Source organism: Ceratotherium simum, chromosome 38, assembly GCF_057802395.1.
Source record: "Ceratotherium simum simum isolate JZ-2026a chromosome 38, ASM5780239v1, whole genome shotgun sequence".
NCBI classification, from domain to species: domain Eukaryota; kingdom Metazoa; phylum Chordata; class Mammalia; order Perissodactyla; family Rhinocerotidae; genus Ceratotherium; species Ceratotherium simum.
This window is the reverse complement of record NC_141937.1, coordinates 9,445,726-9,473,072: the sequence shown is the minus strand read 5'-3', so window position 1 is coordinate 9,473,072 and position 27,347 is coordinate 9,445,726. Positions and strand designations below refer to the sequence as shown.

Here is a 27,347-nt window from a genome sequence, read left to right as displayed (position 1 = left end):
CCCAGCCCACAGCGAGGCAGCTCTGAGGGCCGATCCGAGGGCCCCGCGGCCTCAGAAGACCCACACGCGTCTACTAGGTTATATCCCACTGGCTCTTCTGACGGGGAACAGCTCAGGCGCTCCGAGGCCACCTGACAGGGGCCCAGTGTCCTGGGGGTGAGCCCAGGAGGACGCGTCCACCCCGCTCACCGCTCCAGCTGCTTCTGGTGCTTCTCCTCCCGGGCCTGGGCCTTCATCTGCTGCACCTCGATGGTATCGGGCTTCCTGCGGCGCATGTACAGCTCGTGGTTCCCCATGCACAGCTGCAGGATCCGCTTGTTGATGCGCAGGCGGGGGGCATAGAAAACGAAGTCCTGCGGGACAGAACAGGGCACTCGGACTCGCGGACGTCTCCGTCCGGCTTTCTTCTTCCAAACTCTGCTTCACCAAGTTCTAGATACCTTTTCTAACAGGTCAAGCAGAGCAGAGAGTAGGGGCCAGAAATAGGCTTCAAGGTAAAGCCACTAACCCCATGTGACAACGAGATGCCAGACACGCAAGCCCTCGGTGCCGTGGACGCATGTTCTCTGGGACCAGCAGAGGGAGTGTGTGTGGTCGGTACGTGCGTGCCTGTGTACGGACACACCGCAACCCCACAGCTGGACGTAAAGCCTGTCCAAGGCAAGGATCTCGTGACCTTGGAATCCCAGTATCTCCAAGTACCAGCACAGCCTGAGGTTACCAATCCTTTGTCCATCCTCTCCAGCCCCACCCAGTCCCCGATTCTTGCCTGGACCACCACAACTTCTCCTATTTGAGGTTCCCATCTCCTCTGCCTCAGCCTTCACCTCCCATACCTCTACCGGCACATCAACTGGGTCACTGCCAGACCTTCAGTGTTACCTGTTAGCCCCACGACAAGGTACAAACGCCTTGGCCTGGCAAGTGGGAAGGCCTCCGGCTCTGGTGCCGACCAACCCCTTGTTCACCTAAACCGAGCTCTTTCACACCTGTGAGCATTTCCTCAAACAGTCCCTCCTACTTGGAATGTCACATCCCATCCCATCTACCCAAGGACACTGGCCCTTCTATGAGATGATGTTAAGGCACCATCTCACATCTCTTTGTGACCTCTCCTCCAGTGATTAACCAGCCCTTCTTCCGTGCCCCTTGCACTTGATGGATATGGCAGCCACGGTGTTGCTGGCACTTTACTCCGCTGACTTGTTTTGATCTCTCTCTCTGACTAGATGATCAGCTGCCGAGAACTGGGCCATGTATGTTCATGAACCAAACCAACGCTCAGTATGTACTGGTGCTCAATAAATATCTGCTAGGTGACTGACAGTTTATCCAGTGCTGCAACATCCGAGCCCAATGATATTGACAAGTCACTTCCTCACATGAGTCCCGGCATCTTCAACTGCATACTGGGGTTGACAGTAATCTAACAGGATTATTACGAGGATTAAATCAGATAATGTTTACAAGGACTTAGAATAGCGTCTGGCACAATAAAAGCTGGCTGGTACAGAAATGCTCACTCACAGACCGCTGGCTGCCTTATGAGACCACTAGCAGAGAAGCCTTCTAGAAAGGAGAACAGATTGCAGCATCTAAGAACTGTATGACTAGAGACTGCAAAGTTTGGGACACAGATGACACGCCATCTTGTTTCCTGGCTCCCTGCTACCACTGTAATTAATGTAGGTGACAGAAGGGGGAATATGGTTTAGAAACTTTTGCTAAAAGTTACTTTAAAATGCCTGTCTGCTTCCTCTTCCTTTCTCTTCTCAACCACGGGGCCCTCAGCATCCAGGTTCCGACCACTGGATGGGAAAGGGTTGTTGAAACAAAGCAACAGTGCTACCATTGCCATAGCAACTTCTGGAACCTCAAGGAACGTGCTGGGCCAGCTGATCAACGTGTCTGAGAAGGACCTATGTAACTTCTTGGTCTTTTCATCTGTCCCAGAAATGCTGGGGAGAGAGTAAAGCCAAGCCCGGAGCCCATGGACTTCCTGGGTGGCGCTCTCCCTGGGGTTTCACACACTTGTTATTAAGTCATTGAGTTTCCCAGGGAGGTGTCCTTGGGGCTGGGAGAAACAGGTATTTTTATTACCCACCTATCTCTTATTACACAAGAGAAAAGGACCTTGTGTTATGTGCACAGGTACGCTACCCAAATAGGTCTTGACTGTGGCTCCCAAGTATCGGCAGAGAAACTCTGATTAGCACCAACTCCGCTTTAGAAAAGAGCCAAGGACAGGAATGGCAGGTAATGGCCCCCACAGCGTCCAGTCGCCCAGAGCCAGTGAGAGCATCCAGCAAGCTGGCCACTTCTCGGGGAGGCAGAGGAAATTCCTCCTGCTGCCTTTGAAGGAGGCCAGTTTCTGACTTCAAGTTAAAAATAAAAACTAAAAACTAATATTTATTTAAAGATTTCTAAATGCAAGTCCCCAGCCTCCTAATGTGAAACCACAATACTGACAAGACCCGGGCAGGCTTTCTAAACTCTGGCAGAGCACGGACGTCCTAAAAACTGCAACTCGAGGCACGAGGAAAGCTCCAGGAAATAAATCCAAGACCCTAAGAATACAGGAGAGGAAAGGAGGTGAAAGAGCAATCTCTGAAGTTGTCAAGGAGCTGACAACGGGAGCATCTAGGACGCTGCCCCACCAGGCCCAATCCGGGGCTCCCCTCAGCCCAGGGAGCGGGGCGGGGGAGCCGCGGGGGCTGTGAGAGCCAAGTCAGAAGGTCACAGAGCTGGTCAGTCAAATGTAAGTTTCCATTTCTCCAACATTTCAAAAGCTGTTCCACAGTTAGGTGCCTGAGAGCCTTCTGCCTTTTCCATGAGGCCACAGGAACAAAAGGCCCTTTTCTCAAGGGGGAGACAGCTTGTCTCGGCCCCTCACAGGGCTACTTGCCTGGCAAGTCTGTACTAAATGCTGGTTTAATCGTAAATGACTGGGCAACTACCCGTGAAGCAGGAATCAAGAGTTTGTAACAGCAGGAAATGTTTTCCAGTAAAGAAGAAAATACTTTCACGGTGTGAAGACCTCTGGTTTTCACTTATGCGAGACTAATCCGTACGTGAGGAGCAGCAGCTGGACTATAACGCCACACGCGGTTCCACGGGGGTTAACCATTGCCCAGAAGTGCCCGAGCCCAAGAGGGCTCCTGGTCCAGGGCCTGGACCACAGCCCATGTTTGCCTCTCTAAGCCCAACACTGTAACTAAGGAACAGAAAGTACAGGCGACACAGAGTCCTGCCCAATCTATAATTTTGGTAAAATTCAGAACAGTCTCCAAGGAGGATAAGGGAATTTCTTCAAGTGGTGTTTTTTTTTTTAAGAAGCAAATTTCTGATTAGAGAACAAACTACTCACCCATTCCACTGCACTACAGTATATACGTATGTCTTAAATCTTCTGAGCAAACAACAGCTGAAAGTTTACATGTTCACAGAATAAACAGTAATACCAAAAAGAATTTCCATAATACCCCAGTCTTTGCAGCTATGAGCTACCAATCAATATTCTTCAAATTCCAGGATATGAAGACCCTTTTCTAGCTAAGTTCTCCCAGGATGGCTGCCCGCCAGTCATCTTTGTGTGGGAACATTTCCCACATCAGCACCAACGTGAAGATGCCTGCGTAAAGATCACCTGGGAAGGCAGAGGGCAGTCAGAGAAAAGCAGAGGCATGCCATCTGTCCAGAAGTAGGTGAGGCACAGATGAACTGTGGGGACCAGCAGTGGTCTGGATGCAGGTCTGATGTTTCCTAACACAGGTAAGTTGCAAGGAAAACTCTGAAAGTCAAATTCTGCCCTTGAGGATTGCAGCAATCATCATCCGTGCTCCAGCCAGGTACCAGGGAGATGCTGCCATGAGCCCCCACACCCCAGGCACACCAGGCTGGTTTCCCATATGAGCTTGATGGACATTTTACCAGCCCAGAAATGCAGCAATTGGTGAAATGCTTATCATCTGGCAAAGGTCAATGACTCAGAACTGCTCTTCATAAGGAATGAAGACCCATTTGAAAACCTCAGTGACAGTCAGCTAGCTTTTGACGGACACCTGGGCTCCACTATAACCTCCCACTGCAATGGTCGGTCCCATGGCCCACGGGGTCCTTGATCCTCAACGTAACCTACTCCCAATTCTTTCCCCCTACCTCATAGGAAATTCTGAGTATCAGCAACTCCCTGCCACACCGACAGAGAAATCTGACTGTTATCCTGAAAATGCATTTGGCTGTAAATGAAAAACAGCGACCCCTGCGTAGAATCCATGTGAACTTACAGGCGCCTTCTTGTCGATGGGCTTAATGACAAACTTTTTGTCATTGAAAGAGATGTTCCTGATTTCACTCCATGGGAAGCCAATCTTTGGGGTCAACCTGAGGTTAATAAAAAAAAAAGTGGGATGGTTAGATGTGTGCTTGGATTGGCTGAGAGGTTTGCAAATCTAGTCTTAATTCAAATTTAAGAAATATACAGCTAGCTTAGGAAGCATAATATATAATGTATGTCATTACCAAATAGTTCTTACCTGTCCTGGGTTAAGTCAGGTGGTTGTAAGGTTCACACTCTAGGAAACCTTGATATGTTCCTATTCACATTAGTCTTTCTCAGTTTTGGGCATCTTACTGCGTCCTGCCACCGTGGCTTGTAACCTCAAGGTCAACTTTTTTAGAGTGATTTCCACAATATATACATATTTATTATTAATTTTTTAATTGAGGTCACATTGGTTTATGACATTATATAAATTTCAGGTATACATCATTATATTTCGACTTCTGTATAGACTGCCTTGCGTTCACCACCAAAATCTAGCTGCCATGCGTCAGTTACACATGTGCCCTTTACCCCTTTTGCCCTCCCTCCGCCCCTTCCCCTCTGAGAACCACCAATCTGTTTTGAGGTCAACGTTGATTCCTAACCAGGCACATCCTTTCGTCCACTGTTTGAAATGTCTCCCACAGCCATCTTTTGCAATCCATTCTCACATCACCACCCTATCCTACCTCTCACATGCCGTTTTGCTTGTCTGATTAATGTCCCTTTCAGTCCATCCACTCCACTCTTCAAAAATGCAAACACCCCCTCCCCAGTTTCTACAAGAAACCCACAGTCCTTAAACTTAGCACTCAAGAGCCTTCTAACCAAGGGCCGGCTTCCTGGCTCAACCCATCCTTTCAACACAGGTTTCAGCCACCGCGCCTTGCCTGGAAGGGCCTCCTCCTCCCTCACCATCCCAGGACCTGCACATTAGGCCAGCTCACTCTCCCTCCCTCAACAGTCTTTCCCCTCTCAACCTGCAGTCTCTTATGCTTCTCTTACGCTACATCTACTATTCTCTTCGCTACATCTACTATTCTCTTCCTGTTAATTAAATGACTGCATTACCATTTAGCTCTTTGAAAACCAGGCAGGTGAGCTTTCTGATGGCAAAGATCACATCTTATGTTTCTGTACACGCTACCCTCAGAGCTGGGTATGGATTCTGTTCTTCTGGTTCTCATCTTAGTAACACCTGTTTTCCTGGCTGGCCAGGTGCCTTCCCATGTCATCCTCCACCTTCTAAGACAGCACTGTGACAACACATCCCTATTGAAAGCCCCAATACTGTCCTCCTTAACCACTACGAGTCCACTACTGACTGAAACTCTGGCTTTTTAATTAGCCTTCCCAGGAAAGTTCACATGATTTCAAGACCACATTGTTCTCCTTACCTCACGCCTCCCACCCTGTTCCTTCATCTCCTCCACCCTATTCTTTCAACACATTTTACCATGGATACCATTCTAGAAGTAACAACAGATCCTCAAACCACCATTCAAAGACACTGCCATGAAAAACAGTCCTTTCCCACAAGCCATAAAACTTTCAATTTAGAAAATAGCAGGGTGGAGAGGACTCTACTGCCTACCAACGTGTTTACACAAAAACTAATGGGCAATGCAGGCCTTGCTATGACGCCATAGGCCAGGTCAAGGCAGTGGGGGTGGCCTCTGAAGGCCAAGAGAGGCCCAACAGATGGCTCTCCTGGGACGCTGTGGTCACAGCACACCTGGAGGAATGATGTCAGGGCACTGGCCAGGCTGTGGTTTTCAGTGTCAGATCTTTTGGTATACATCCTTTTTAACAGCTCTGTCCTGCAGGATCGCCAACATCCATTGAAACACCTCTAGCCAACATGCTTTATAGCACTCGAACAAACACGCAGGGAGTTCGTTGTGTTATTTTATTTTCATATGTGGGTTACAGGATTTTTAAAGAGGTAATTTTGTTTGCAGGTCTCTGAGCTCTAGAAAGGAGCTCAAGAGATCACCTGGTCCTGCTGCTGGCGTCAACCTCCGTCCTTACATGGGAAGGCTGTAAGAGTGACACCAGGTAGGCATCTGAGCTTTGGAGTCCTTTCCTCCAAAACACAACAGGAATATGCTGGGAGCAACAGAGGAGCTAAGAACCAAGCGACTGTTGTCAATGCTCAGCCATACAGTCAACACCGTGGGCCACATTTCCAGCTCCCAAACTCCAGAGAAGCAAGGTTCTAGTCTGTCTCCTAGCAAACAGTTCTAATCCTAGAAAACCTGGATCTTCAGGCTAGACAGGCATCTTTCTTTCAAGAGTTAGGTACCCTGTCACCATGGCCTCTGGCCCTCTGCTTTCTGGTGTGTCTGGAAAGTCTGTCTTTTTAAGACTCTGAAACCTCATGTAACAATTTATAGCCATTCATAAGCATGACTGCAGGACCAAAAGGTGATGACTAAACGTGAACATTCTGACTCACTTCTGAGTTAAAGGACCGCCTTTAATTTTTGATCATAGTTGGGAAATTAAAGTCTACAAGGATTTCTTTCTCTTTTTCTTTTTAAGAGTTCACATACAGGACAAGAACAGAGAAGGACCCACAGAGAAAATTTCTAAAGGATTTATAACCTAAGTCTGTCCTTGCTTAGGCCACACATTTTTTTTAAAAAAAGTGGGATTCCCAAATAATGGGGACCAGAGATCTTTGGAGAAATAGCTGATTCCAGGGTTGGAGCAGGGAAAGTACAAGATGATCCTGGGACGTCTTGAGGAACCAGAAAGTAAAGAAGTGCTCAAAAAATAATGGGGTCCTATCAAAAGGGCACAGGAACCAACTTGAAAGGGCTCCTAAAGGCAAATCTCAAACAATTTTATTATTATTTTTGAGCAACAAAATAATAATAGTAATAGATTATAGCCCATAGAATAAAACAAATATCCATGAGTCCATAGTAATATAAATAACTAAATGAATACATGGAGAAGAGAAATTGGATCTTTACAGTAGAATTCCAATTAATACATGTAAAAAGAATGATTTTTTAAAAAAAATCACCATTGCTTAAATACCACAGTAATAACTGTTTTCATTCAAGACATCAATGGTAATTTTCAATGGTATTAATGGATGCTAGAATTAACAGATGAAAGTATGATAGGAAACAAGATATTTATAGAGTTTTAAAGTATTTCCCTGAGATACACTTATCGATTACAAAGGGAAGGACAGCAACTCTGCAGAGGCGAAGCCTGGCAGACACCACCTTGACCAGAGATCAAAGTCAACACCATCAGTAATAAGAGATTCTGACAACACGTGCCACCGCACGAGAGGCCCTGGACGGGTGGGCGCTACAGCACTTCTGAGGGATGCTTGCCAGAAGTGCAAAACTCCAATCTAATCATGAGAAAACAGCACACAGATCCAAGTTGAGGGACTTTCTAAAGAGTCAACGGCCAGGACTCCTCAAAAATGTCAAGGTCATGACAAAGACAGGCTGTGGGACCGTCCCACACTGAAGGAGACTGGGGCGGGGGACATGACAACTAAATGAAGGTGTGATTCCAGGCGGGACCCTGGCGCAGAAAAGGGACATTAGTGGGACAACTGATTAAAATGGGAATATGGTCTAGAGATCATCAATAGTATCGTTATCAATGTTAACTTCCTGATTTTGATACCTGGACTACGGTTATGTCAGATGTTAACATTTGGGGAAGCTGGGTGAAGGGCATATGGGAATTCTTTGTACATACTATTTTTAGAACCTTTTAAAAGTATGAAATGATTTCAAAAGGAAAAAACAAACGATTAAAAAATTTTAATTCAAAATATGCCACTGGGGGTGATGAAAATGTTCTACATCTGGTAGGAGTTTGGATTTCACAGGTGTATGTGTTTGTGTAAACTCAGCAAATGAACACTTAAGAACTGTGCATGTCATAGTATTTAAATTTTACATCAGAAATAAAACAAAACATACCGAGCTCTAGTAAATAATATGCGTCTTGGGGAAAGCATACAGCTGACTGCAATTTACTTTGAAATGTGTCCAAAAAAGAGAGGGCCAGAGGGTCCAGTGACGTGTGGATGAGGAGAGACGTGACAAAGCAAGTAGTGAAATGCTAATGGTAGACTCTTGGTTGTAGGCACATGAACGTTCACTGTAAAATCCTTTCCATTTTGCAGTTTGCTGGAAATTTTTCATTAAGAAAGTTTAGAAAAGGTCTGGGCTGGTGGATGGGCTGGAGATCACTATGTGCCACACAGATGGGGAAGAGGAGCTGAGTCATCGAGTCATCGCTTGGAGGCAGAGATGGGCAGTGATAACTCGGCTGGAAAAGCTCTGCCTACCTTTTTACAATGAAAGAAAAGACTCGAAGAAAAGACTCAAGACTCAAGACTCACTGATCTGCCCTGCCCTCCCCGCATCAGGAGGGGCCAGTCCAGGGGGCACTCCTGCCTCTCTGCAGGGCAGACCCATCAGGGGACTCTCCCCACACTTCTCTCTCTACCGCCTGCTCCCGGGCCTTTCTTAAAAGGCACCCCGGCTTCTCCTCGGCCCCTCGCCCGTGTCTGAACATGTTCCAGACCAAACTCTCCTCTCTGGCGATCTGATGTGAACTTGAAACTTGTTGCTATAGGTGTCTAACTGGAGTCCTTGCAATAGCAAAGTTCTGTACGAAACCACGTTATTTGGAAAATTCTGTCTGTTCCACATTCAAGTTAGGGTTCCAAAGACCAGAAAGGAGAGGGTGGTCTGACAAATGTGATCCCGGCACAGCTCGTAAAAACAAGACTCATACAAATCAACAGAATCCTTTTTGCTCTCCTCTCTTACAGAGGTAAGCCATTAACGACAGGGCACAAAGATGTAACGCTAACCAAAAAAAGAGTCAAAATTAACATATTCTGCCTGTGAGCATAACATGAGGAACTGGAAATAGTTTATTTAAATGGCTGTTTATTACAATATGCTTGAAACATCATTTCTAAAGCGAATAAAATGGAAATGTAAATCAGAATATCTGATCTACAACCCTGAGTAAGGAATTTAAGGGAACAGACACTTGGCGCCTGTTTCGGCCCCCAACCTGTCTACAGCCCTTTCCAGCACTCTGTTCCTGATAGCGTTCATCGAGTTGCCTTTAAAGCCCGGAGCTCACAGCACATTCAGAAACTCCTCCCTACAGAAGTCTCAGAGAAGTGAGCCCTTGGAGGGATGACACGAAGCGGGAAAAGTGCTTTCAAAGGACTAAAGAACTTGGGGCAGGATCAGGTTCCTTTCATTTCTGTTTTGTTTTTGGTCTGAGGATGCCAGGGGAACTTTCTCTGTTCCCAAGCTGAAAGCACCTTGCAGAGAAGGGGTCTGCCTATTTCTTCCCTCTCTCTGCTCCCTCCTCTTCGGAGTTGAGGGTTTACAGAGAAAAACAGAAAAGAAAGACAAATTCTTTCAGTTCTACGCGCTCCCACTTAACGGTTACGTACACAATGGAAAAGGGCCCTCAAGAGACATTTCCCAATCAGAGCATACTTAATACTAACAAGGATAAACGTTTTAGTAAAATAAAGACATATGTGTTTATTTGCAGGGTGCCCTAAGCCTCTGATCACCCCACTTACACACTCAATACTGTGTATCCGCTCTCACTTGAACAAGGCTCGAAGAACATCCACTGTTAGTGCCGCTGCCAAGGGCAGTACGTCAACACGTGACACAGTTGTCACAGCATCCCTCAGACTCAAGCCACAGTCACCAGCCTATCCTGGTGACCAGGCTGTCAATATTTGTTTTAAGAAGAGCCTGGGCCTATTGACTGATGGACTGTCTGGTTAAGTGTTTTTTCATCATTGAAAAGAAGGGTGCCTTCAGGAGCAGGAGGAAGAGGGAGGAAGTGAGGTTTGCCCCATGCCCCAGCGTTTTCTCTGGGGAGAAGACCCCTTTGAGAGGACTGCTAAATTGGGGGATGGGAGAAGAGCAGAAATAGGACTGAATGAGCCACGCAGCTCAAATTTTTACTTGGAAGAAATGAACATTTATGTGGACTGGGGGTAGTTCCAAGCTGACATGCAAATTCCTGCCTATGACTGTTTCTGCAGCTTGAAAAACCTGTTTGGACAGCCTGGTCGTGGCTATGTTACAAAATCTGGTCATTCAAGAAATGAGTTCAAAGACAGAGGCCGTTCCCCACATAGATTCCCACGAGGCCGCCGTGTCTTCTTCGTGGGCTGCCCCTTGGCGTGGCCAGCCACCATCCTCCAGCTCAGGGGCCTCCAGAAGGCCGGGTCTCCCGAGTCCCCTTGCTTCCCTAGACTGTTCACGTTTCTCGATAACACTGGATCTCACATAGTTGGGGAAGGAGCAAAACCAAGAGTCCTCACTAACTCACTTGTAGGTTCTCGAAAGAGTTCCTGTGATTCTGATCCGCACATCGGGTTTATCGTGTAACCAGAGTCATTCCCGACTGGCAGCATGCCTTCTAGTAGAGAGTGACTCTCCTTGTAGGCTCCTAAGCATGGGTGCCTCCATCCAATTCAGACCCTAAGTAGAGTGAGCCAGGTCCCTGCCCAGCCCACATGAACTGTACCTGTACTTTGGTTTCTGGACTAGAGTACACATGGCTGGGATTATAGGTAGATGCTTTATGTGATACCATTTGTCAAAAGGAATGCCACTCCCCTCATGATGCCAGAGAGAGGGTTTTGGGGTATCTGGGGTGTGGGGGCTGAGAACATTAACACCTGAGAACAGGTGAGATGGGTAAGGCACAAGCAGGAAATGCAGGAGGAACCATCACTCAAAGAATAGGGAACCACCGCGGAAAATGTGCCCTCGCTGAATTAGAATGCTTTTTTTCTGTGTATCTAGCTCCTTGGTAGAAAAAAGGCCTATGCGCCGTGTTTGTTACCACAGGGATGGGCAAAGGAAGCCAATGGGAATGGGGGGGGCCCGCCCTGCTTGATCCTGCCTCTGCACTCGCAGACCCTACTCAACAAACGTAAGGAATGTGAGGCAGCTGGATACCTCCCGGAGGTTCAGAGGATTTCGTTAAATTGTCTGTACATAAAGGCTATTGTTTGCAGAATCCTAAGGTCTCTGACAGCACTGGAAATATTCCTGGTTGGATTAGCACAAACCGCAAGCCGCCCAGCACTGCCAGGCTGCCTGGGTGGTAGCTATAGGTGTGCTGGTGCCCACAGGCAGCTGGCCGCCGGGCCTCAGTGGAAGGGGAGGGGGACACCTTCCTGCAGCTCCCATTCTGCCCTCTTTGCACACGCTACAGAGACTGTGAGGTCACAAACCCTTGTAGTCCTCCCGCTAGGCCCCTCAGCACATGCGACATGTGCTAGTAAACAAGCTATGGTGACAGGAGAGAAATAACGCACACCTCTGCGCCAACTTCTGATATCACCACATCATAATCAAAAAGCCCCTGAAGATTCACACATGTGGCCAGTAAGCTGCTTCAACAGTAACCCACATGCATAACTGCCACTTTCTCCACTGTTTCCAGGCCTGATACCCCATCAACTAAAGATAATTATAAAGTTCAACTCACTTATCATCTTTCTCATAAATATTCAGTCCAAGGGCATCAACTCCAAGCCAAAGGTCTGTTCCTTTCTTATTTTTTATCTCAAAGTAGTTGATTCCATACATTTCCAGGTCCTGGGCGATCTTCAGATACTCTAGCATGGCGTTATCCCTAGTTGGGGGGAATAAACATTGGCATAGTCATTAGTGCGTTACATCCGGACCAGTAAAACCGCTACCAGTATCTTCAATGTAAGGCAGATCACGTAGGATGGGCTGACAGCTGTGTGCTGTCCCTCTGCTGGCCATCCACACCTGTGCCCTGAGTGGGCCCCGGGCTGACCACTCACGGACTTCACACATTCACAAAGAACTGAACTGACTCACGCTGGTTTCTTTGGACACAGACGTGCTTCCCTTTAAATTTTACTGTGAGGCACAAGCTTTCTTTTTCTCTTGCCTACACGGTGCTTCAGGGACTCCCACAATCTGCCACACCAGCAGTCATCGCTTAGGCTTGAGTTATTTCCTTCCACAGAAGATGCTGGGGTCAGACAGGACACTGGGGACACCATGTCTCTGAGGCCCCAGTGCAAATGAACTTCTGAGCTGGGACAACCCACAGGATTGCTGCCTCTGCCCGAGAGGAGGATTCCAGGACAGCAGAGAATCTGGCCACGTCTTCCACGTGACTGCCGCCTGTCACAGCATGTCCCTCCTTCACGCCTGTGCTATTTAACACATGTTTCTCACTTGCGATCAATTTTTTTGCTTTTGCACACTTTTGAAGGTAACCACCTTACAGACAATGAACAAACCAGCTCCTCTACGACAGAGAAACGAAAAGTAACTCTGAGGGCTTGTGAACAATGCTCCTGCCCCCCCGCAACCTGACGAATTTTAGACACAAGACTTTCTCTCCTCTAAAACAGGGAAGGCAGAAAGAAGGCTTTAGGGCCTGAAGGTGTAAATTAAACTGCTTCGTGCCCCAGGCAAGAACACCTGGCTTTGTCTAAGCAGGAAACCTCACTTGCAGCTCTGTTGACTGCTCTGCCAGGCGTGGGGACTGGAGCCCGGGCCAGCGGCTCCCGAGGCTAATCACCTTGGGACCCTAACTGGACTGACACAGAAGACGAGAGGACGCGCCAGACAGCCCGGCCCAGCACTCACTTGAGCATCCCGCGGTGCTCCGCGTGCCACACCTGGATCCGGTCCTCCCACTGGTCCCTGCTGAGCTTGTGCTGGTCCATGACTCTGGATTGGAAAGGGAGAGGGCACAGGACCGTCACCCCAAAGGCTGTGAGAGGTGAGTGACTGGCCACTGCCCGCCCTCACGTGAGCCTGGACTCTCCTTTCACATAAAACCACAAAAAAGCATTTGTTTCTACTTCCTAATGTGCGGGTTTTCTATTTATGACGATTAACAACTTGGAAGATTTAAGAACCTGGAGTGAGACAAACCCAGTCCTGTGGGAAAAACTTTAAAAAGGTATTTTACTTTAAGAAGCCTCTGCTTCCCAAAGGGGTAAAATTTATGTGACCAGTAGTGAATACAAACAGATTTAACAGAGGCCAAATTATTACAACCAGGGAGAGCTAAGACGTTTGAGTATGTTACAGTATCCCCAAATGACGCGGGGGCTCTTCAGTTCCTGTGAGGAAGGGGCCCCACCCTGCTACGTGTCTTCATCACAGACCGTGTTCAGGTGGACCACCAGTGCCGTAGGGGACACGGTGTGCTGGGTCATGCCTGCTGAAGGCCAGAGCACATGACTGCAAACAGACCGATTAGGGAGTGACCACAGTCCCAGCCTCAGGGAGCACTTACCCTTGACAAAGTCCTTGTGCTTCTGACTGCTTCTTCTAACACACCACCTACGCCTTTCGAGGATGCTAACCACTGCCCTTACCCAAGCCGGGCCACCTCCTGCTCACCTTTGGGGGATCAGCCGCTCAGAGCTGAGGTACCCAGACTTGTGCGTCTCTTTGTTGTAGTCTCCAAACTTGGCCTGCACGGCGTAGGAGCCGAGGAGCACTGCGGTCTCGGGAGGGCAGTAAATCTCATCGCTGAGAATTCCGTCCTTCACTTGGAGGAAGAAGAGCTTCTGCGTGATGTCCTGGATGAGCTCCTCAGACACATCTTCGGGGTAGAACTTGGCCCGGAACTTGAACTGGAGAGGATTCTCCTTTCTGACCTCCTGGGCAGAGACCTGGACAACAGAAGCCAAACTCTCACAACAAATTCAGAAGACAAGACCTGCCTTCTCAAACACAGGTCTAACCACTGACGCAAGAGGGTCCTGCAGCCAGTTTTCTGAAAGTCACCTTTTGTAAGGAAAAAAAGGCCAGTTAAAGTCCTATTACACTCCCACACTTAGCTGGAAGTCTAGCAACAGCCAGTTACTGACCCATGAGCTCTGATTTTTGAGGGATGATGCTACCAATTCCAGAACTCGAATTTGGAAACAACCTTCCCTAATGACCTGTGAACCCAGCACCCGTCCACAGGGCCAGTCTAGCCCAGGACCACAGATCATAGTTTTAATAATTCCTCGTGCTCCTCCCCTCTTTCACATCCCCGTCGGTCCTCCTGACCTGTTATAGTAATATAGCAGGAAAGCAGGTATTTAGGAGAAGAGGCATTTTCAAATTGTTTGGAGAAAACATGTTTAGCTTACTGCTTTTCTTTATAACCGTTAATGGGATTATCCAGTCTTTCGAGCTGGAAGACAATCTACCACAGGTTCAAACAAAGCAATAACAGGTTCTTACAAAACAGTGGATGATTCATGGTTTATAAGATTAACAATCTCATTGAAAAAATACCTAAGGTCAACTAAAAGCTAAGCAATTAACCATCATATGCTCCAGTGAGTTAGCAGTAAGGAGAAATATTTGCCAGGATCTGATTTCCAACCAATATCCCCCTTTACTGGAAACCTGCAACCTTTCCATCTATAAAAACTTTTACACAAATAAAAAGGAACAAAAAACAAAAGACAGAGTAAGGTGCTCTGGTTTCAATGTCAACGGAGCAGACCAACACCCAATTAATAGCCTGTAAATAGTTAACTCAGACCTACCTTTTTATCAAGTTTCAACCAGGTAGGAAATCCTTTATTATCCACATACTGGAGGCCAAAGTACCACACTTCCCGAAGGCCGATAGTCTTCACCACCTGTGTGAGAGACAGGGGGAGGGGGCACAGAAACAGTCCTGAGAAACTCTCTGAATGGGCAGTGGCTATTACCAGCCACGGTCGCATGGGACAGCGGACTTGCCAAGAGAGCCAGGGGCCAGCTGCTTAGTCACACTGACATGCCTCTCCTACACTGTCTCAGGTAACTTCTTCCCAACAGAGGCTATCACCCCAAAGCCATGAACGATTTATTTTTAATATAAACTTGAGTAGATTCAGGGTTAGCTTTAAATCTTAAAAAATCTTAAGATCTTATAAAATTTCATTCCTACTCCTTGGTACTCCATTAAGCTTTCCTGAGTATAGACAGCCAGGTGAGTTACACCAAGCCCACAAGAATTGGGCATTACCCAGATATACCAGTGAAAAGTGTGTGTCACAGGTGTGAAGTCACCTGTCAGGTGTGCCCACATGAAAAGGGGTTGAAAGTTGCCAATGTGAAGCCAAGGAACACTCAAGTGTCCTCTGGCTGCCCATCTCTGCGTCTCAGCCAGTTGGCCCAGGACTCTGTTTAACTAAGAACAGGGACACAGCAGTCCCCAGAAAGGCAGGAGGCAGATGGTGGCAAACTTCCAGGGAAGTGAGGGGTGGGGAGCCGGGTGCTCAGCCTCACACATGCCAAGGGGTGACCTGTGTTCTTCCAACCTCCAGAAATTTGGAATTCTGATATAGGAAGGCAGAATTCAACCCCAGGTCACAGTGAGGATGTCACATTTAAAAATTCTCCACAGTCCTGGAAAAAAAGTCTCCTGTGGTCCATTATGCTTGTCTTGGAAAGAGAAAAGCATCTCGCTGTGGACACTTGCTGAACACCATCAAAACTGGGTCCCAGGGCTTTGCTGTATAGTTTTAAATTCCATGACATCTAATGTTAAACTTTTTAAAAAAAGGTTACCATTCTTCAAATACATGGCTTCCATCATATTTAAAGGGAAAGAGGACTGAATACACTAGAAATGACAAGTCAGGTAACTGGAGCGCTTGCTTAAAATAAAGTCTGAGATTCCAAAGAAACTCCTGCTCTGGGCCTGCTTCTTCGTCGGTGGGGACCAGACGCTTGCTAAAGCTCTAGGAGTCTGTTTATTATGAAGAGGACTGACCTGTGCATCCAATCCCTCCACTCACCCAAAAAAGGGCAGGGGGGCCTATAACCAAGACCCTTCATCATGGGTGATATGAAAAAAATTTAGACTTTTACACGGTGCTTTACTCCAAGTCTTCTGGGAGACCCTGTGTCTTATTTTTATGGTAGTTAACTGTAGAGAAGGCTGAATTTGAAGACCAGGTTTTTTTATACCCAGTCCCACAAACCTCCGTCTCATCACTTGCATAGAAAACCCACCTTGCCTTCCTCTTTGGGTTGTTTCAAAGTCGCACAAGAAAACCCCACAACCTCAGCAATCACTCTCTCTCCAATCTAGCCTTTCTGCTTTATCTACCCAACTGCAGCCTGAGTCTGGGTCTCACCAGTTTGAAATGATTTCTTGTAGAGTTGACTTCCCTCCCCGTCCCTGTCAGACCCTCAACCCTCGCTGATTTTCGGGGCCACAGCTCAGATTCACCTTCTCCATCTGCCACAATGTGGCCAGCACCCTTCACAGAGCAGATCACAGACTCTGGAAGCACGCCATGGACATACCCCAGGACCCTCGCTCTCTCGGTGCAAGCCTGTCCCTGGGTGCCCTGACCTGCCTTTTGGCTTTAGAGTATGAATCTTCCGTCTATTTCCAGGATGACTGTCCTCTGCGCTTCAAAGCCCTACTTCTTCTATCCCTGTGCCTTCCCCAAGATGACACAACAGAATTAAACAGCCTTCCTTTCTCCAGTCCATTCTAAAAGCCAACCCGGACATCCTCCCAACAAGGGCAATCCAACATTCCTCGAAAATGCCCCTCACTATTCCCTCCAATGTCCTTAGCTTAACCCAAAGCTGATACACAGCACAGGAGCGGGATCTGAACAGGCGTGGGGTCTATTCTTTCATCTCTGCCTCAGTAGAGTTTTAAATATCAGGTTTTTGGAAAGGAAAACGCAGGGATGTGTCTACTTAACTCAGTCTCAAGCAATAGCTGGAAAATACTTTGATGACGGAAACAATGGGCACCCAGAGTCACCTCACAGGGACTCCTTTCTCACCACTTGGCCCCATCAGGACACCCGCCTCGCCATGTTGCGCCTGGGCTCTGTGATGCCCTCCATCCAGTCAGAGCCCTGGACTAGAATCTAGTCACAGACAACATGGAAGATGGAGGTAAGGGAAGCTAACTGATTGACACATCAAAACTTTATAATGAGCCTAATGAGAGCTGCCATCTCTGCTTTAAAAATAAATTTGCTTGAGGACAGCCCACCACTCATTTATAGACAAGGACTCTGATGTGACCGAGGGACACATGGCTGCAGGCAGAGCTAACACTAGCACCTCCTACCTGGCCTGTGTGCTAACCACTATACCACACGGCTCAGCTGGCTCCATTTCACTTCCTTTAGGATGATCTTTTAGGAGGAACCTTTAGATGTTCAACCTAAGTCCAGCCCCACTCAGAGCAGTAAATGTCTTTATCCTTACTGGGTGAGAAGAGCCAGGGGACAATCTCAACATAACAGTGCAGGGAGAGGCAGGGAGAGCAGAGGAGTCATTCGCACCCACCCTCGGAGAACTCAGCACCTACGTCCTGACATCCATGCGCCTCTCACCAGTGTGGGCTCGCGGGGCTGCTCACGGAATGCAGCACGTGGGGGAACTGATCTACTGGGCACTCACTTTTGGGGATGAGAGGGAGATCTGATCAAGCACGGGGCGGTGGGGGTGGGGTCACCCATAGCTTCTAGATTTGCTAAAATTCTACATCCCAGGTTTCCCCAGCAGCACCCACTCCAATTCCTGGGTTTGGTGCGTGGATGCTGAACGTTGCTTCTCCTACCAGGGGAGCCCCTCAGGAAGGCAGGGGACGGTTCAAGTGACTTATAAATCCACATCCGGTCCTGCTGCCCTACTGGATCCTTGGCCCCAGAGCAGAATTTACTCAGCCCAGAAAAGTAGATCTCTCTCTCAAAAGCTTGGAATTGTTCCGTGGAAGGGTGATCACAGCCTTCACGGTGGCTCACTGTTCTTATTAAAACAGTGCCTTCACTGTTTTAATTAAAACTCTGCCTTCATCTTCGGGTTTCAAGAAGAAATACGCTGGACCGTGGATGTGCTCCCTGTGCCCAGCTCAAGGGAAGTGTCTGCTGACATCCGAGTGAGCCCACGGATGCTGTGGTGGGAGAAAGAGCCAAGGAGGGGCTGACCCTGGAAACTGTGGCCTGCTTGGTTCCAGTCTGGCCCTCAGGCATCTGACCCCAGGGCACCCTGGCCTGCAGATCAGATGGCAAGAAACAGCCGGGGTGACCATGAGGACCCCAGGGGGATGGCAGCCAGAGCTTCTGGAAGCGGTGCTGTGCTGATGAAGACTTCACAGCGTCCTCTAAATTTCCTCTTGGGGGGCTGTGAACAGGGGCCACCCCTGGAGAGGGTTTAGAGCAGTGTGAATCCCCCGGGTAAGAGGGGAAAAATGGTCTACTCCACAAAGAGAAGCCAGCAGCAAACCAAGGAATGCACTTAGCAAACCAAATTATTCAAATATTGTCAAAAATTTTTTCTCAATGGGAATTCTCTCTCAAGTTCACAGAGACCAACCTGATCAAAAAGCTGTTTTCCTGTAGTATTTGGCTGGATGGCGAACTCCAGCTCTGCATCCATGGTGGTAACTCGGACATTGATCTAGAAAACAGAACAAAACAAATTATCCTTGACTGAGTGTTCTTTTCTCTTAATAATCTCCTGAGCCTTCCACATCAACTCAAAGCCACTTAGCAGTATGGCAAGAGCATGTTCCTCTTCAACATCCATTCTCATGCTAGTCACAACACACACACACACACCAGCTGATTGTGAGACAGCTGATGAGGCTCAGCATGTGCACAGTTTGGATTCAAATGTACGCCCTTTATGCTTTAATAAAGCACATTTGCTCTTAGATCTGAGCTGTTTTTCTACAAAAATACTTTGATAACTGTTAACGTATTTTCCCATACACCATCCTGTGTTGACCCTTAAAACAGTCGAGTGAGGCACCAGCGAGGGCGGCGAGCCTCCCCTGAGAGTTCAGACCAAGGCAGTGAATCAAAGAAAGAGAGAGAAGGATCCATATACCAGAATGATCACAGCAACATTCGAAACCATCTAAATGGTGAAGAGAGAAATGCTTAAATGACTACAGACACAAAGAGGATAGACTATTACGTAGTAATTTGAAATGGTAATTATGAAGATAGTAGAAACAGGGAAAATTGGTTCAAAAATTAAAACTATGACAGGCAAAATGGTATGTACCCTATCAATGCAAATGTGTGAGCTCTATCTAGACAAAAGATGAAAGTAAAATGCAAAAATGGAAGTATTATTCGGATGATAAGACCACAGGAAATTGAGGGGGTGGTGATGGGAGGGCCTTAAAATGGTCTCTAATGTTGCCACATAGTTGTTTGTTTAGAAAAAATTTATTTCAAGGTAGTTTTCAAATTTATCACTTCTGAAAACCCAGATTTACTAGCATATGAAAAAGGGACAAATCTACTTTATGTCACTGTCCCAAAGGAAAATTCCATGGCCACAGAGCAACTGGAACGCTTAATAATAGTAAAAAATGCTTGCTTCTCACCATTTTTCAAGTGAAATATACAAATGGCGAGATAGACATATGTCCTGAATTCTTCCTCACCCGACATAAACGTGATGAAGACACAGATGAACTGTACTGACACTTAGCTGATGGAGGTCTAAGTACCCAGCATGACACACATTCAGGACTCACCACATTACTTCTTACTCCAGGAACAAAACCAGTTGCTACAATTTTTTTTTCCTAACACTCAAGACTGTGATAATTGAGAGAAACTGTGCTCCACACCCAGTATGTATAAAGGTTCTCTGACTGCGACTACCAGTATAGAGAAGCGAGCCTTGGGGGCTGGCCCCGTGGCTTAGCGGTTAAGTGCGCGCACTCCGCTGCTGGCAGCCCGGGTTCGGATCCCGGGCGCTCACCGACGTACCGCTTCTCCGGCCATGCTGAGGCCGCGTCCCACATACAGCAACTAGAAGGATGTGCAACTATGACATACAACTATCTACTGGGGCTTTGGGGAAAAAAAAAAAAAAAAGGAGGAGGATTGGCAATAGATGCTAGTTCAGAGCCGGTCTTCCTCAGCAAAAAGAGGAGGATTAGCATGGATGTTAGCTCAGGGCTGATCTTCCTCACAAAAAAAAAAAAAAAAAGAGAGAAGCCAGTCTTCATTTTCCAGAGTCTCAAAAAAAGTTTCCCCTCCAATCTCAGGTCCACAAATTAAAGAACTGAAGTTTGAGAAGCAAGATTAGGCATATTTTAAATTCTTCAATTATATTAAAATATAAAAACCTAATAAGTTTCTTTCTTTTCCTGCTGGCAATAATTTATTTTAAAAAAATCACAAAAGAGTTGTTAAGAAGCATACAATAAAGCAGGTATCTCTCTCAATTATGATTCCAAGGGCACATATTAGATATGGGAAAAGCAGCCCCATAGTTGAATACTCCAGAACAAGCACAGCTCCAAATTACACACTCATAAGCCCACGATGACATATCACACTCAAAACTAAAGTGGGGGTGGGGGGAGTGGCTGACAAATGCAGGGCCTTAGATATGCTTTTTTTTCTCTTTTATTTTCCGATTCAGAATCTGAACCACCCAGTAATTTGTACCGAATGCCACTACCTTGGTTTAGACAAATATAAAAGAGCAGAGTCCGTGCATAGGAGATTTCAGACTGTCAATTCTAAATCTTGATCACTTCTAAATTTGACAACAGCAAGAAAATGTCACCTCCTGAGACCAAAGCTATTAACATAAAAAGGTGACCATCACACCATTATTAACCATTTTGCAAACTGATTAATGGGGATTTAGAAAAAACTACTTTGAAGTTCTGAATCAGGTTCATATTTGACTCAAAGTTCACACAACTCCCTGAAAAAGCAAATAACCAGTTAAATGAATCCTTTTACTGAGGTTGGATGTAACAAGCCGGTAGTAAGTAGAAAGGGAACTTCTTCAAAATGAAGCTCATTGAGGAGCTCTGTATAAACCACACCTCCCATGACGAGGACTTAATCTGAGCCCTGGCAGCTCCAACACAAGCCATTTTGCTGTCTTAGTTGGTCTGGTCTTTCCACAGACTTCTTTCCTCGTGCTCTCACACTCAGGGGCAATCATGAAGTCTGGTATAGGACCTCAAACACAGGCGGCAGTGACAAATAAAATTGTCCTCCGGCTCTGCAGTAACAAATAAAATCGGGACAAGCAACAGGAAGCAAACAGGCTTTTCCTCCATTGTTTGGTGCACCGGCCCTGTCAAAAGGAGTAATTCCCAGTTCTGATTCAGGGATGCGCCACAAGTTTTATTTTCAGAAACTCTCCTAAAATTACAAAATCAATGTTAATCAACATATGTGTATTTTCATCATGCTGTACAGTCTTTTCTCTGATCTTAAATTATTTGTCAAATGTACAACATATTATTCTTGAAACTGAATTTTTGACAATCCTTTTTTTTTAAACCTTAATATATTTCTACTTTTATAAGACGTTTATTTAATGTATATAAAGTCATCTCATTCCATGGAAAATAACCCTTGTTTTTGCATCTCATTTTCCACATGCTTTAAATTCTCTATCATTTATATATTTTTGTATTTATTTCTGCACATCTAGGGTTCTTAGTGATTTTCTATATCAAGAAGCTCAACTGCATTATTCTGGTCAAATATGAAGTATCTGTTTGGCTATGGAGGATCTATTTGGTACCAGGCTTGATCCCAGAAAACTCAAATTAACTTTTAAGTATCCTTATCTTAGTGCTTTGTTGCCTTATTTTCAAGTTAATTTTAGTCAACAGATGTGTATATCATATACAGTGTATGCCCTACAATCTTGATATAGAGCTTGAGATGGGAGAACTCAGGAAATCTAAACAATCCGTGCATGAACAGTATGTTGATGATCAATGGCCGAGCTGTTCTGCCTTAATGGGCTTGTGTATCACTGGAGTGGTCAACGCCCTGCGAGTGTTTCTCTCGGGGGCTGCTACTGGTATTCTGGGCAGCACAGTCACCCTATAAAACTATCTCAAGTACTGCAGAGTGTTTCCCATCCCTGAGCCCACCCACTAAACACAGGTGTCCCCAGTCACTGGGGCTTCTAAAAGTACCCTCTCACACACATTTCCAAAGGCTCTCTGGGGCAAAGGGGAGGCTCCTACCTAGATTAAGGACCACAGCATGGCAACGCCTTAATCAATAGAGTGTTACGGATGTTTAGAAAGACTACTAAGATTGCTTTCAATTGTACAGATCTTTAATAATGTCCTGAAATATAGCATCAACTGTTACCAAAGTTTAAAATGAAACGATTACTCAGATGACAGGACCATTTATATACATATTTTGGTCCACTTATCCAGGGGCTTTAAAAGAAATCAGGCTTTGGCAATTAAAGAAACATATCTAAATCCCAACTCTTCTTTTTATTACCTTTGTGTTACATTTTCCACGGTAAGCAATTGTTTTTAGTGAACTCAACGTACTTGGATAAAAGCTGGCACTCGTATTTGCAATGGTGCCATAGAAATAAAGTGAGATTGTGTGGTTATGCTCCATAAATGCGAGAGCGGTCCCACAAAAAGCCAGAGGTCCATGGGCTTAAACATACCACCACACAAACCCAAATCATGTGCAAAGATTGGGAAAAGAGCGCATGCTCTCCAATTTTTATTGTCTGGGTGTGTCCCCCTAGATCGCACACTTTTATCAAAGGCAATATTTGCTGAAGACAGCAAAGTCACACAGTAATGTATGATACAGGTGTGTATACAGAGTATGCAGTTAGTCATTTAAAGTCTACCCCCAAAAGGCAGTGCTTATTCCAGGCTTGCCAAAACACTAAAAGCCTTTCTAACATTCTTTGTTTGGAGGCGATGGCAGTGATTAAGGTTTAATTTTGCTCATGTACCCCCCGCCCCACACATAGGCACAAAGAACCACGTGGTTGATGGTGTAGACGATAATTTAATAATTCATGTCTCCCCTTCAAATGCTATTCCACTTGAAGCTAAGACACAAAGCCATATTTAGAATTCTAAAATGTTAGAACATATGAGGAACCAGATATAATTCTACTCCAATATTTATAAAGGGAATTCACAAATAAGTTTAGATATGGGAGTTAAGTTAGCCCTCTACAGATTAAAAATAATGAGGTCTTTCTACAGCTGCATACTATGTCAGAATTTTAGAATACGATGACTTATCTTAGACACAAGTCAGGAAACCTTGGTATCGAAGATGCCTGAACCCCTCAAGGAAAATGAGGCTCTCACGAGTATATGTATATTTTTCACAGACTGTTATTTAGCAGAAAAATCTTCTTTTTTGCCCCCGATAGAGCCTAGCTTAGTAGGTGAGTTGTGTTTTCACTTCAGGAGGAGAGGTAAGTTTCTGATCTATGACTAGAATATCAGTATTTGTGAGACAAATGCCTAAAAACAAAAATTGGATTGAATGACCTTTTATTTCTAAAACAGGAACTAACAAAACTGGCTAAATTTAAAACTTCTTAAATTTTTTAAATTTAAGCAACTTCCTCTTAAATTTAAGCGACACGCTGTGCACCTTTTTTCCCCATGAATAATGACCAGAGTTTCACAGGTATTTGCACCAGGCCATTTGACTATATAACACATATATTATTTAATATCAGGATCCAACACACAAACCTGGGTCTTAATGAAGATAATGGAAAGCTAATTCTAATATTCTCTATCCTCCCTCTGCTTAATAATCTATTCTTTAAAAAATTCTATTTGCTGTTTTTATTATGGGTTAGCTCCGCTCAAAATGACCAAACTGCACGCTGATGAACACAATAGCTGTATTCTTACATTGCCGGCCCACCCCAGCTAGTGAACACCTTGTATGCCTTTGGGGCTCGCGTACTCTACAAACACCAACCAAATGCCTACTGGGTGCACTGATGCCACGTGGGCCACTGAGGACTGGAGGGGAGTCAGACTGCCTGCCCTTGAGCCGCTTAGACTTAAAAATAGGATGGACCTCCAATAGCTGTCATACACCATAGTCGTTCCCAAACAGGACTAACTATTAGAACCCCCAGAGCAGCTTTTCAAACACCCGAGTTTCTGGGCCACAGCCCAAGAATCTGTATTTTTTTAAGCCACTCAAGTGATTCTGAGGACCAGCGGAATTCACGGATCACTGGAACGGGGAGGCCTGAGACCTGGTGCTGTGACCTCCTGAGGACCTCGGGCAGATGACTCCCTCCCACTGGGCCTCAGCCCCTTTATCTGCAAAAAGAGGGTTTGGACTAGACGATTGGAAGTCCCTTCCAGCTCTGAAATGCTGGGTCTCAAGTCCAAAGGCACAAGGTGAGATGCCGGGAGCGCAATTAGCGCCAGAGCTGTGAGGAATCCGGGGAGGCGGACTCCTTAGGGGATGCAGGCAGACGGAACGGGAAGATTCCTGAGAAAATGCCAATACTGTGACCAGCTGGCCCGGAGACTGTTTTCATGGACGAATGAAAAGCTTACACCTGTTTTCACACTTCCAGGAGGGGGAATGTAACTCTCCAGCCGGACACACAGCAGCACAGGTTTTACTGCTCCAATGCAACTGCCGTCTCTTCTTCCAACATAAAAGAGAATTACAGGTGTTCAACCCCAATCTGTTTTTTTAAAAAAATAAACTCAATAAAAATTCACCGTATTAAAACAAAACAAATCCACTGACCCCTTTGCTCATTCCCTCACGCAGCCGAGCAGTCATGACCAGACAGGCCGGACAGCAGGGCGGCGGACACCCGCCTCGCTGGCCCAGGCAGCCAGGCCACCTCTGCCCGGCGGGCCGCAGTCTGAAGGAGGCCACTTCTCCGCTCGTTTGTCAAATGAAGTAATTGGAAACGATTTTCTCTGTCAGGGATCTTCCAGCTCTAACATTCTACAACGTAAAAATTATCTGAGTGACTTCTGACACCAAGTCAGTGGCTGTGCAGTTTTCTGCAAATTATCCGAATTTAAGGGGAGAGCCACAAGGAGGTGATGGGGGCGCATATTTTGAGGTCACATAAATTAAGGTTCTTTGTTTCTTTTTTCTTTCTCTCTCTAACTGAAGGGCTTTTGAGCGCCTTTGCTGTGTTAATGCAAATTGTGAAATCCCAGGAGGGTGCCAGACTGTTCTGCCCACAGAGGTTTTTCCCTGGACTATCCCAAAGGACCAGTACTTTTCAGAATATACTTTGGAAAACAGGAGTTTTGAGTCTTCCTAGATTAATTTTATCAAAATGGTATCTAAAATGCCTTCTAAGAGTCTGAGAGGTGTAAAAAAAGATATAGAGTTGACAATGAAATACTGTATTTTACTTCTAACCCACATTGCCGAATCTTTGGCTGTCAAATTATCTCCCTCATTCTTCGCCTCATTTTGGTAAATAAATCTAGTTATGCAGTTTTTCCTTTGGGAAGTGTTCATTTCCTCCTGAAATATTTTAAACTTGGTTTAAGATTACCTCTCCGATCAAGTCTTTTACAGAATAAATTCAAAATGCATTAAAGACCAAGACAGGAGGGAAAAGTTCAAGATTGATTCCTCCACAAACTTCACAGAAAAGCAACCGTTTACATCTTCTTAGACAAAGCCACCAAGTTTAATTTTCGTAGTTAGAATAATGCAGGTGGAACAAAAGTTGGCCATGATTTTCCTACGTACTCAAAAATCAGGAAAACCATGTAAAATGGACAGGGAAATTCAAATGGTAACATTTGAACGAATGTTTGAAATTCAGGCAGTGGATTCAGCGATAACAGATTACTCCCTATATTATCACACCTGCATTTACTCAAAAATTAGTCTGAGTACAACTATGTGAGCGCCACGAAGATTACATTGACAGCATGACCTTTCATAATCACTGAGAATGTCAGTGCTGTTTTCCAACATTCCAGCCCTCTTCCGAAGGTGCCACTTCAGCAACTTCTAATGGCTTTCAAATATTTGGATAAGACCTTTCAAATACTTAGAAAGTCTCTGATAGGAAGTAGGTACAGTAAACTTTCTCCCACAAATGGGTGAAGAAAAGCAGACGCATATGACAAGGAAAAATTCGCACAACTGATAATAAATGAATTAGAAAAGCCTTTTCAGATGCTATTTTGGTTCACTTAAATAATTATAGAGCCAATATTGTATTTTGATTTTCACATTGAGTCATTATGCACTTTTTTATAACAGCTTTGTTGAAATTTACATACTATAAAATTCACCCATTTAAAATGTGCATTTCAGTGATTATTAACATATTCAGAGTTATGCAACCAACACCACTACCTAATTTTAGAACATTTCATCACCCCAGAAAGAAACCCCATATCCATTAGCAGTCATTCCCCATCACTCCTTCCCCCAGCCCCAGCAACCACGAATCTACTTTCTGTTTCCATAGACTTCCCTATTCTGGACGTTTCTTACAAAGAGAAATCATATAACATGTGGTCTTTTGTGACTTGCTTCGGTCACTTAGCGTAATGTTTTCAAACCTCATCCATGTTGTAGCAAGATCAGTGCTTCATTCCTTTTTTATTGCTGAACAATATTCCACTGTCTGGGTCTATCACTTTTGTCTATCCATGCATCAGTTGATGGACATTGGGGTTGGGTATCTTACTACTTGATATGTTACTTTAGTGACTGTAAATATGAAACAGCTGGAAAACAATGTCATTGAACTAGACTATCTACGGTCAATTTGGTATTCCAATTGATAAGAATAAAAAAATCTTAGGGGGAAACAAAGATAAAAGAAAATCAATGTTTAGAAACTAAAATTCAATTTAAGTTTACCGTTTTTGCTTATGTTGTAGTAAATGAAAATATTCTGTTCTCAGGAAGAAGGTACCAGCTGCCAAACAAACTGATGAGAACACAGTAGGAAATACTGAATCTTCCACTCCCACACCCACTCTCTCCTGCGGCCAGCAGTAATTTTAGCCATCAGGGATCCCGGCCTACTCTCTCACTTCACAAAGAGGCAGTGGCACTGGGGAGCTGACCCACCACGGAGCAGAGGTGAGAACCTAGGCTGTTGTTCAGGGTCCTCCCGGGCAAATCATGTTCTTCCCCGAAATTTTAAGCAGAGACTGAACCTTCTGTTCCACATTTAACTCT

General features: G+C 45.5%; 1 protein-coding gene across 1 annotated transcript in view; it reads right to left on the bottom strand.

Annotated features, from left to right (window-relative positions):
* EZR (ezrin) overlaps positions 1-27,347 on the bottom strand; it is a 50,447-nt gene that overhangs the window by 5,276 nt on the left and 17,824 nt on the right. Inside the window, exons 3-9 of the mRNA XM_087425079.1 lie at positions 18,718-18,801; positions 14,922-15,017; positions 13,774-14,048; positions 13,009-13,092; positions 11,864-12,010; positions 4,287-4,383; positions 190-353 (exon numbers count right to left, since the gene is read on the bottom strand). Of these exons, the coding sequence (XP_087281205.1) occupies positions 190-353; positions 4,287-4,383; positions 11,864-12,010; positions 13,009-13,092; positions 13,774-14,048; positions 14,922-15,017; positions 18,718-18,801 (947 nt within the window). The remainder of the gene's footprint in view (positions 1-189; positions 354-4,286; positions 4,384-11,863; positions 12,011-13,008; positions 13,093-13,773; positions 14,049-14,921; positions 15,018-18,717; positions 18,802-27,347) is intronic.